Source organism: Mustela nigripes, chromosome 14 (assembly GCF_022355385.1).
Source record: "Mustela nigripes isolate SB6536 chromosome 14, MUSNIG.SB6536, whole genome shotgun sequence".
Lineage (NCBI taxonomy): Eukaryota > Metazoa > Chordata > Mammalia > Carnivora > Mustelidae > Mustela > Mustela nigripes.
In genome coordinates this window covers 37775241-37787495 of record NC_081570.1, presented here as the reverse complement: position 1 = coordinate 37787495, position 12255 = coordinate 37775241, and the positions used below count along the sequence as shown (strand labels likewise).

General features: G+C 34.2%; 1 protein-coding gene across 5 annotated transcripts in view; it reads left to right on the top strand.

Annotated features, from left to right (window-relative positions):
* SPATA6 (spermatogenesis associated 6) overlaps positions 1 to 12255 on the top strand; it is a 137258-nt gene that overhangs the window by 49936 nt on the left and 75067 nt on the right. For all 5 annotated transcript variants that reach the window (XM_059374666.1, XM_059374667.1, XM_059374665.1 and 2 more), the window contains 3 exons: positions 1583 to 1663; positions 6138 to 6431; positions 11039 to 11126. In XM_059374666.1, coding sequence (XP_059230649.1) covers positions 1583 to 1663; positions 6138 to 6431; positions 11039 to 11126 — 463 coding nt within the window. The remainder of the gene's footprint in view (positions 1 to 1582; positions 1664 to 6137; positions 6432 to 11038; positions 11127 to 12255) is intronic.

The window sequence follows — 12255 nt, the reverse complement described above, 5'->3', positions numbered from 1 at the left end:
GAATAAGGATTTGACTTAGATGCCAACATCCTGGATTTCAAGCTGAAGCTGTAAAAGGATGAGACATTTCTTCTTTTCTTTTCTTTTCTTTTCTTTTCTTTTCTTTGTAGAGCATGAGTTTGGTTGACACATGAAAGGAGTATAAGTAACATGTGGTCAGAGGGTGAACCATGGTGGTTTTAAAATATGTCCACAAAATTTTTGGTACTCCTGTGCTAAAAAGGAAATCTAACTCCTTTGTCCTTGAGTCTGGCCTATACTTCAGGACTCTAATAAATAGGATGTGATAGATGTGACAGTGTTAGATTTAGGAGACTAGGTCATAAAAACAGTTATGGCTTCCTCCTTGCTTTGCTTTGGGAGAACTAGCTTGCATGGCATGAGGTCACTTGAGAGGTTTGTGGGATAGAGGAGCTGAGTCCTCTTGCTAAAAGCTAGAAAAGAACTGAGGCCTCCAGCCAAGAGCTATCTGAAGAAGCCTTAGGAAGTAGATCTTCCTGCCCCAGGCAAACCTGCAGATGACAGCAACCAAAACAACATCTTGACTGTAATCTCATGAGAGATCTCAAGCCAGAACCACCCCATTCAGCCTCTGCCAGATTCCCGAACCATAAAAACCATCTGAGATAGTAAGTGTTTACTCTTGTTTTAAACTGCTAAGTAATATCCTGTTAGGCAACAGGATAAGTAGTAAGTGGGCATTATGGACTTCATTAGTAAAAGTTACATTTGCAGAATTACATTTAGTTAATTCTTAGGCAACATGTATTTACCTTTTCTATAATACGGTGGTTGGAACTCCCAAGTTAGTATGCTGGAGGCTGGGTCTGTAAAGGACAAATATCTGACTTCAGCTATGTTAGAATAAAGTAGCACTGGGCCTACACAGTATCTTTAATGCTTTGGTGAATATACAGCTGGTATGCTTCCAAATATCGAGGCAGGCGCTTCGTGACTCTTCCTTTGAATTTTACCATTTGTCTCCACTTATTTTAAAACAGTGTTCAAGCTGATGTTTGAAAGGTTGTGAGAAACAGAAGCCAGGTTCATTCATGGATCTGAGTGTAACCTATACATTATGGAAAAAAAATGTTGGAGGTATTGGTAGAGACTTCTTTCTCTTCTGTTTTCAGGAACTGCATATCTGGAAGCTGTAATTTTTTTTTAACATGAGGAGACTATCCAAAGTGTTTCTTCAGTATATAGTTAAGTTTGTCTTAATTTGTAAAAGTAAAAAGAACTCAAATCCACTAAGTGTTCTTATATATTTATGACTTTGATATTTTATCATAGTTTAAAATCTTAGAATAATTTGACAGGGAAGTTCTTGACAATGAAAAAATATAGTAATTTTTACATACATAAAGGTAATATAATCACTTCTATGGGAGTCATCAGCAATGAAATGGTTTCTTGCCAAAATTTAGCATCACTGTATTGTCTTTATCTTTAATAAGGTCAAACTAACAAATGAAGCAGCTAAATCTTGACAGGTATCTGTTACTTCAGGTCATAATTTTATCACTAATAATTCTATTTTTTAAAAAATTGAAATATGTAATACTACCCTTTTTCCCCTCAGGGAATTGCTCCAAAGCTGGAATTTTCTACAACCTCAGTGATTACTGAATGTCTGATAAGTTCAAGGAAGTGCCGCACTCAGGTTGAACTCATTTATTTAAAGTATTTAATTGTTTAACTTATTTGTTCATATTTATGGGCATTGGGCAAGAATTATTCTTGTATTTTGGCTGTAACTCTTTTCACTTTGGGGGGTTATTCTTCAGTTTAAAGAAAACAACTATCAGAGGCATTTAGCAATTTGGTTGCATCTTACATGGGAGAGGAGAGAATATGGTATACATGATAGAAGGCGCCATGATGTTATTGCTATTATTTTGTAACTCCATTGGCCTTTTTTTTTTTTTTAACCAGCCTGCCAGAAAGGTGTTGAGATCAAAAAGTCCCATGGAGAACTAGATCGAGTTAAAGGTGGCTGCAGAAAGTTCAAAGGATACCTTTTAGCAAATGTGACCAGAGGTTCTCATGCAGGGATATTGGTGTTTAATGAGTATGGTTTCTTGAGTGTCTCTAATTCTTATATGACTCTTGCTCAATCTGATGGCCATACGGTGTAATCAGACCAAGGGAAGCTTGGACAGTCCAACCTAAGTACTTTCTCTGTTTGTATAAACTGCCTTTAGTAAACTGAGATATCTGGACCTAATATTTCATTCTTGTCTAACTTTTTCACTGAGTCACTAGGATCATCTTACAGCCTTGTCCATAGGTTAGCTAGTAATGTCTAGGCTTCACTCATATGCAGTTGCATTATGATTAGGTAACAATGACTAGGCTGTGATGAAGAGCCACTAACATATAAAGCCCAGAGGACCCAAACAAGACAGGACTGGACCTATGATGGAAAGAGTGCAGTATTAATTTACTGCATTCTCAGTTTCAGAGTACATTTGTTAAGGACAGTAACAGTGATGTAAGCTAAGAAAGGTAAAGCGCGATTATATAAAATTATCAAGGGGATCATTCTTATTTTGTTTAGCAAGATACATAGTGTGCCTGTTTGGCTATAGTTAATTATCTTTGAAATGCAAACTGAAATGCAGCTATTAGAGATCTAAATAACTATGCTTACCAAATGCAAAGATGTTACTGACCTGTTTTGAGTTATGCACTGTGTATATTTGTAAATTGTTAACAGTATTTTACCTGAACTCAGATAAAAATTTTTTCTTCTCCTTGGGGTATGTCCTTCTAGTGAGTGGATAGAAAAGTCTTTTTTTTTTTTTTTTGGTATGAACTATGGCATATGCACAGAAAAGGACATGCCAAGTGTACAGCTTGGTTGAAAGTCTTTTGTAAATGTAAAATTGTGCCCTCATCAGTAGTCTCATTAGGCTTAGGAACTAACATTTTCCTCTGTAAACTTTTGGGAAGACTCATTTCTTTATTTAACTTGCTATTTCAGTATTTGTTATTTGTTCTTTACTGAACAGATGTAAGAAATTAGGATAGGTCTTAGAATCAGACAGTGTTTAAGGAAATATGCCTCAGAATCAGATGGATCTGGGTTCAATTTCCTCACAAGACTGCCGTAAAGATTAAAGTAGAGAATAGGTGATGTGTCTGGCACATAACATATAATTAATGAATTTGATGGCTGTTACTAAGATTTCTTTTAAAATGATAATTAGGAGATAAGACAATAGTTAAAATACAAGATAGAAAACATTATCTGGTAGGCACAACAAAGTATACACTTGCACATTAAAATTTTAAATGTTAACAGCCAGAATTTTGATCTTATTTGATCTTATTTAAGAATGTGATAAATCTGCTTTTTAAAAAGTGAGTATTAGTTACAATTAAAATTTTAGTGACTACAAAGCAGCATTTTCAGGTTCAAAAATAAGAATGAGACAAGCCATTTTGGTTTTTAGAAGAAGAATGAGTAAAAGAGGCTATAAAAATATTTAAGTTTACAAATACTTATAAACTTTATTCCTTTTGGCATATTATTTTCAACTGTCACCAGTTGAATGGATTGAAAAAATTATATTTTTGTGATTTTTCTGAAATTAAACTAGTTTTAATTAAACTAGTTTTCTACTTACTTTTTTTACCTACTAAAGGTAGAATTTAGTATTAATTAGTTCAATATCAATAGTAGTTGTATTAATTTGTATGCTGCATCAGGTAGTTTTTGCTGTGTAAAAAGTGACACTAACTTAGTGGCTTAAAACAAACCATTTTTCACAGTTCTGTGGATTGGTTGGGTGATTCTTTTTGGTCTGAACTGACGAGGCCAGGGCTGAATGATCTAGGATGGCTTCATTCATATCTAGTAGTTGGCTGAGTTTTTGGTCTGGGAGGGACATTACATTTCTCATAATTTGCTTGATTTTAGCTGGGATGGTGGCTACAAGACTTTCATCATCTAGTAGGCTAATTTTGACTCATTCATATGGAAGCAGGGAGGTTTTCAAAAAAAGGAGTAAAAGACAATAGCACTTTTCAAGTCTCTCTTTGTATCCCAAGCTATTATCCTGTTGGCCAAAGGGAGCCATCTTGTTACCAGCATATAACAGCCACTATTTTAAGTTTTCCTGTGCAGTAACAGGATACATTAAGGATCTGGTTGAATTAGACAGCATGTATCTGTACTACATATGCCACAGTTTAGAACTTCCTCTATAGTATTCAACATTCAAAAGTTGTAATGAAGGAAGAAGATGGGGTTAGTTATTTTAGGTTTTGTATAATCAGAGGCAGGTAAGGAGGAACTTCACAGCAGTGCTGAAGTGGGTGCTATTGGGTTTATCTGGGTCTGGAGGTAAGAGATACTAAAAATATATGAAGGTCTGGGGGAAAAGAGGTCAGCCGGTAGCAGATTCAGTGAGAATAAAAGGAGTAGAATGAGGAAAAGTAGTTTTGGTCAGCAAGGGATTATCAAAGTTTCAAATGCAATGGATCTGTGTAATGATGAAATCTAAGATGATGTGGAAAAAAGCAATGAAAGCTGAGAAATAGAAGTCCAAGTCCAAGGTCTTGGAAAGATTCACTGCTTGAACATTTATTACACCTCAGAAGTCCTTGTGTGTGCTAATGTTCCTGCTTCTGTGCCTCAGTGTGATGTCATAGAGATAGATGAAGTGTGATAAGGTAGGAAATTCTGAATTACTTGTTGAAGTCATTGAGCAAGGTGGGAGAAGGACCGGGAGCATATCAACAGCTGTAGAGGAGAGATGAGGAAAAAATCTGATGCTGCAGGTTTGTATGAAATTCAAGGACTTATTTTCCAGTTAGGAAAATATATATTTTTCCTGTTTATCTTCTTTTTAAAAATATGTGACCCTCTTCCCTTCTATATCACATTTCTGTTTTAATATTTACTTAGAATAGATACCCTTAATGAGTAGGGAAGGAGGGGTTGAGAAAATAGAGAAGGAGGTAGGAGTGATGGGTTTTTTTAAATGATTAAATAAAGTTAAGAAGACAAAGTTTCTCACCTGTCCATTTTCTCTAATATTAGAAATATTATAATTCTAGATAATGAATCAAGAGGTCTTATATTATTTACTTGTAATCCAAATTTTAAGGCACCCATAAGGCAGAGACTAAATAAAATGTTATCCTAATAACACAAAAAAAAAATTTAGTAAGGTAACATTTACTTTTTAAAAATTTTTAGACTGCTAATCAGTTTTACTAGTAGAGTACTAGTCATTGAAGTTTAAATGTGTCTTTTACGTCTTTTTACTTTTATAAAAATATGGAACCAGAATTAAGATGATATGACTATTGGTCATTGAATTGTAAAGTTTTATTTTGGAAGAGATCTTAAAATTCTAATCACCTTATATAATCCAAATATATATTTCATGAAAATATGTATAAAGCTGTTTTTCAGATGTTCACATTGTATATATGTTTTTAATCATAGCAGTATAAATGAAACTAACTTTAATAGTTGTCTCCGGAAAGATTTCATAAGCAACAAATTAGTCATGTCTGTTTGTAACATTACTAAAGAGAGCCCTCTTGGGGCATCAGGTGGTTCAGTCAGTTAAGCCTCTGACTCTTGATTTCCTCTGGGATTATGATCTCAGGTGTGTGAGATTGAGCCCCACATTGATCTCCATGCTCAGCATGAAGTCTTCTTAAGATTCCATCCATTTCCCACTTCCCTCCCCCAACATTTACACACACACTCCTAAAACAAACAAACAAACCAAAAAAAAAAAAAAAAAAAAATCCTCTTAAATTATATAACCAATTACTTGGAAACTTAATTACAAATGATAAACCAGTGTTTTTGTTAATTTTTTAGTACACTGAAAACTAATTTTTCTGACCTTGTTTCTTAGGTTTTTCAAGTGGTTAAATATTATGCTTTTATTTTCATAAGTACTTGTTAGACTTAAGAATACCATGGACTTTATTAACTACTAGACAAAGAGTAACTTAGCATAGATAAGAAAGACTAATCTAGTTGGGTTTGATAGATTGTATGTGCCTTAAATTAATTTTTGAAGTCTTTTTCTATGTGTAATTTATAGATATACAAATATCCCTACATATATCTTCTGCCCAAGTTAATTTTTATTTTTAATGTTTAGGATAAATTTATTTACCATACGGCTCCAGTTGAAAAATCACACGGCAGACTGCAGACCAGAACATCAAGATCACAAAAGAAAAAATCCAAGTCACCTGAGAGAAATAAATATTGCATAAATGCAAAAAACTACGAACAGCCTACCATTTCTTCAAAATCACACTCTCCATCTCCCTACACAAAAAGACGCATGTGTGAGCTATCTGAAGACACCAGGCGGCGGCTGGCCCATTTAAATCTGGGACCCTATGAATTCAAAAAAGAAACAGATAAACCTCCATTTGTGATTAGACATGTATGTGTTCTCTTAAACATTTCCATTTGAAACCAAGCTAATCTGTTCTTTCACTAAAATGTTATTCTGAAACTTATTTCAAAATCTGGCTTCTATTCAAAATTTTCTTTCCTGAACTGTTAGCCTAGCAATCTAAAACGTAAAATTAACTTAGAGTAAAAGAACATTCTTTTGTCAGTCTTTAAACCCGACAGAGATCAAGTTCCATTATGAATACCATGTTAACTCCTATAAGTATTCATTTCCTTTCTTCTTCTACACTGGACAGTGTAATAACTCTACAAATTGAACTTAGATGTAATTGACATTAGTACTAAAATGGCAGAGTAGGGTTTTAAAAGAGGACCAGCTTTTCTTTATGAAAAGGAAGACTCCCCTTTTCTAGCCTTTTTAAAAATTATAATGGAGAGTTAAGTTTTCTTTGATATTATGTCCCTTGGATAAACCTTATATAATGGATCTTTGAAGCAAATCATTATTTGATGAGGATGGGAAGGCCTTTGAACGTGAAGAGAATAACTTAGGGTAGCATAGTTCTAATCTTCCCAAACAGAAGACTGCTTTTGATATGGTTTAAGCTCAGAGCTTGTGTTCATGTCATAGTCAAGTAAACTTCGGGTAATCTTAAGGGTCTGTAATATTTCAGAATGTTTAATAGGGGACTTCCTTAGAATTCTCATAGTTTCTTGAATTTTTGTAAAGAATTTTTATCCTAAAAGCATTTCTTTAACAAAAGCTTGTAATAACAATAATGAATGTTAAGATTTAAGTGCCTACAGAAGTAAAACAACTTTTAGGGTTATCTATAAAGTTATTTCTGACTTTAATGTCTAATTCATTTTTTCTAAATTCTAATATGTAAATGTAAATGTAAAGATGCTTCTTGGGTAGTCTTAATGGGGTTTTGAAAATATATCATCAGAAAGTTCAGATTTTTTGTGTGTGATATATTTTTCTTAATTTTAGATGTAATTATATTAAACAACATTTCACTCCATTTTTACATTTGACTATAAATCCTTTATGCTTTTAACCTTAGTAACAGATAATTTTCATTGTAAAAAGAAAACTTATAGTGGGTACTTTTAAATGATAATATTCTATTGAGATTATTGTGATTATGTTTGTCCTTTTTCTATAGAATTGGTTTATAGGTGCTGACCACATTTTTTTGTTGTTGTTTGGATGTATCCAGATAAGATTTGCTTGTTTCATGGCAGTTTCAGAAAAGCTTTCATTTTATGTCTGCTCATAGTTGTAAATTAAGTTGAAACGAAAGGATATATTAAATTCTAATCTGAAGGAATAGTAGCATTTTGATTAAAATGCTTAGTGCAAAATAACCAGTAATAGTGGGAGTTAGCCACAAAAAAAATTGTTGAGGGAAATAATTGCTCTTCCAATGCTCATTAAATTACTGTTTTTCACACCAGTGTTCAAAGTGGAATAATCCTAATATTGCTGAGTGTAGGCTTTAATGTTTTCGTTGAAGAGATTTCCTTCACAGCTTTCCAATGAACAGAAAAAAAATGCATGCTTCTATGGCTACAGTTAGAAAATTGCTTCCACTGGGGTGCCTGGGTGGCTCAGTCTGACTCTTGATTTCGGCTCAGGTAGTGATCTCAGGTTCATGAGATTGAGCCCCACATCAAGCTCTGGGCTTAGCGGGGAGTCTGCTTGAGATTCTCTCCCTCTCCCTCTGCCCCTCCCCTTCTCTCTCTCTCTCTCCAATAAATAAATAAATCTTTACAAAAAAAGAAAGAAAGAAAGAAAGAAAGAAAATTGCTTACATCGAAAATCCTGGAAACAGGATTTTTCCAATTGTATTTACATAGAGATATCTTTTCTTCCCCTGTAGCCATTCATGATTTCAAAAGCACTTAATAAATTGATAAACAGAATTTTAATTTCATGGGCTCTTGGGTGGCTCAGTTGATTAAGTGTCTGACTCTTGATTTTGACTCCGGTTGTGAGCTCAGGCTGGTGAGATGATCCCCACATCTCGCTCCGAGCTGGGCATGGAGTCTACTTAAGATTGTCTCTCTCCCTCTGCCCCTGCCTCCTCCTCTGTATGCGCCCTCTCTCTGTCTTTCTTTCTCCCTCCCTTCTCCCTCATCTCTCAAAAAATAATAATAATTTTACACATGCATATGTACAGAATTAATACTTTTAGGAAAGACATTCTAGTTTTGCATACGTTGTGAGAAAAACAGTCTTAACCTAGTAAGGAACAGTTTCAAGAAATCAACTAGCATGCTTCCAAACAAACTGGCACAACAATCCCAGAAAAGTTAAGCAGAATTACTTACTTTTTCCTTGATACAGAATAGGATCTTTTTTTTTTTTTCTATTTTCAGTAAAATATAACATGAAATGTACCACTTCAGCTATCTTAAAGTATATAATTTCAGTGGCAGTAAGTACATGTTTTGTAACTGTTGCTGAAGTCTAGTTCCTTTTTCTATAATCCTAAACAGGAACCCTGTACTCATTAAGCATTTACTCACCATTTCTCCCTTTCTTCAGCCCCTGGCAACCATTAATCTGCTTCCCATATGGATTTTTCTATTCTGCCTTTTCATCTAAGTGGAATTATATAATATGTAGACTTTTCTATCTGGGATTTTTCATTTAGCACACTGTTTTCGAGTTTCATTCATTTTATAACCTGTATGAGTACTTGGTTCTTTTTATGGTTGAATAATATTTCATTGTATGGATATATACCACATTTTGTTTATTCATTCATCTGTTGGTGGACATTGGGCTGTTTTCATCTTTTGGTTATATGAATAGTGCTTCCATGAACATTTATACACAAGTTTCCACTTGAGTACCTGTTTTCTTGCCTAATTTAATACCTAGGAGTGGAATTGCTGGGCCATGTGGTGTGTCTATGTTTAACTTGTTGAGGAATTGTCAAACTGTTTTCCACAGTGCCTGTCCTATTTTACCTTCTCTCCAGCCATGTAAGAGGGTTTCACTTTACCTGTAGTCTCACTAACACTTACTATTCTTTTTGTTTTCTTTTTATTATAGCCATCCTAGGGGGTGTGGATTGGTTTCTCATTGTGGATTTTTTTTTTCTCATGGTTTTGATTTGCATTTCCCTAATAAGTAATGATGTCAAACATCTTTTAGCCATTTGTATATTTTCTTTGGAGAAATGTGCATTCAAGTTCTTTGTCCTCTTTTAATTGTTTTTTTTTTTGTCTTTTGATATTTAGTTGCAAGTTTGCTTTAAATATTTAGGATTCTAAATCCTTATCAAGTATGATTTATAAATATTTTTTTCTCATTCTATGACTGATCTTTTCACTTTCCTTTTTTGAAAAATTTTTTAAAATTTTTAAAAATTGTGGTAAAATATACACAATATAAAATTTACCATTTTAGCCATTTTAGTGTATAGTTGTCACAGTATGTACATTCACATCATAAAGTAGTATCTCTCACTACGATTTTGATTTGTACTTCCCTAATGATTAGTGATACTGAAAATTTTTCTTGTGCTTATTGGTCATTTGCATATCTTTTGGAGAAATATGTATTTAAGTTCTTTGCCTACTTTTGAGAAGTTTTTTTCAGGGTTGTAGAAGCTTCTTTATATATTCTGGATATTAATGCCTTATAGATAATTATTAGCAAATATATATTTTTATTAAATGGTTTGCTTTTCACTCTCTTAATAGTGTCCTTTAAGGGGTGGCTCAGTGGGTTAAGCCTCTGCCTTCAGCTCAGGTCATGATCTCAGGGTCCTGGGATCGAGTCCCACATCGGGCTCCCTGCCTGCTGCCCTACCTACTTGGGATCTCTCCCTCTCTGTCAAATAAATAATATCTTTTAAAAAATAGTATCCTTGGGGCACCTGGGCTGCTCAGTGGGCTAAGCCTCTGCCTTTGGCTCAGGTCATGATCTCAGGGTCCTGGGATCGAGCCACACATCTGGCTCTCTGCTCAGTAGGGAGCCTGCTTCCTCCTCTCTCTCTGCCTGCCTCTCTGTCTACTTGTGATCTCTCTCTCTCTCTGTGTCAAATAAATAAATAAAAATCTTTAAAAAAATAGTATTCTTTTATGGGTGAAGTTTTTAATGTTGATGAATAGAACCATCTTTTTTATACTTTATATCACTCTCTTTTCTTTTTCATTAGAAAACGTGCTTGACTACAATAATCTGTGAACTATAAAGCACTGAGCATGCTGGGCTCTGAACACAGCTGAGTAAAGACACTGTTTGAATTCAACATCTGTCTGAGTAGCAAATGGCTAAACTTGCTTTTTAAGTATGGCAAAATAGATTCCTCTTTTTGTAGTTTTATAATGGAAGGCCAAGTAGACAATGGGGTAATGGACATTTCAACTATAAATTTGTTAATTTTAAAATAGACTCAAATTTATAATTAAAAATTTCTGGAGTTTAATTTCAATTTTATTTAAACATGAACAGCAAAATAGTCAACTAAGCTCTGGCTTTAGAACATGCCTGAATCACACAGGCATTATCCTGTTAACCTGATGACCACAGTCTATGTGCTTGAGTTGATTTTCTGGTGCCGTGAGACTAAGAGCATTTAGGTTCTTTTTGACTTTCAGTCCTTCTTCTTCTAGGTCGACCCCCCAAGTCCCAGGGCTGATGCTTTATTTGGATCTTCTGGCAGAGACTGTGAAAGAGATGGATGGTCCAGGATGCACAACGGTAAGTTAAAGGTTGTCTCTCTTCATTGCTTTAGTTGCCTTGGCTACAGCCAAGCCTTTCACTTGCATCAATGAACAGAAATAGATTCTTTGCTGTGTTTGTGGATAATAAGGCATACTGCTACTTTTTACAACTTGTGGGACACCCAGATAGGTACTGTCTAAAAATAATAGAATTTCTGTGCTGCTATAAACTTAGCTCCCTCTTTGAGATTCAAATTACATAGTAGCATATTAAAGACTGATAACCTCTTAGTGAAGGAAAAGAAAGACTTGATTTTGCTTTGCTCAACAATTTCTAAGTTTATTTGACTATGGAACCATGTTCCTACCTTAACATATACTCCTTAGTTTGTGGAAAAGGCTTTGGGAAACACCATAGTAAAGAAGAGTTCAAGGTTATGGGTTTAGGAATACATTTACAGATATATTTAAGTACTTTGTCACTTTTAAATTGGCCATTTTTGAACAAATCATTTTAACAACTTTGATAGTCAGTATATTACAGAATGAAGATAACATGGTATATATGACCGTGTAAAATGCCTTAGCACACAGGCCTTAATATCCACTGTCATTATAATAATGCTTACATTTCTGAAAAGATAATGTCCTTTAAGTTTAGTTTATAGGAATCTTTTTTTATCATAGGCCCTGGTTCTAAGGGTTAGAGAAGTTATTTCTTAAATTCAATCTGAAGATGACTTTTATGAAGAAGATGAAATAGTATTATGTAATTAGGGATATTTGAGTGTTAATATCTAGAATCATTCGTTGGTCAGTTCAGCAAGCCTTCCTGAGCAGCCTTTAAATTAATTCACTACACATTGATAAGGGCATAGAAGGAAGAGAGACAGTGAAAAAAACATGATCATAAGATGTCGTGAGTGTCCATCTCTCTTCGTTTCTAAACTGTAGTGTAGAATCTTTTTTTTAAAATGGGGAAATGATATATTTTTCTCTGAGAACATCCAGAGTTTGTGCTCATTTATTTTCATGTTTTAGCATTAGCAGGAAGATAGATGTGGTAGTCAATAAGTCTTTAATAACCACCATAGAAGATTATATGAAATTAGGAACAGATGTTATACTGTTTCCCCTCTTGGAAGAAATGTATGGACATTGAACAA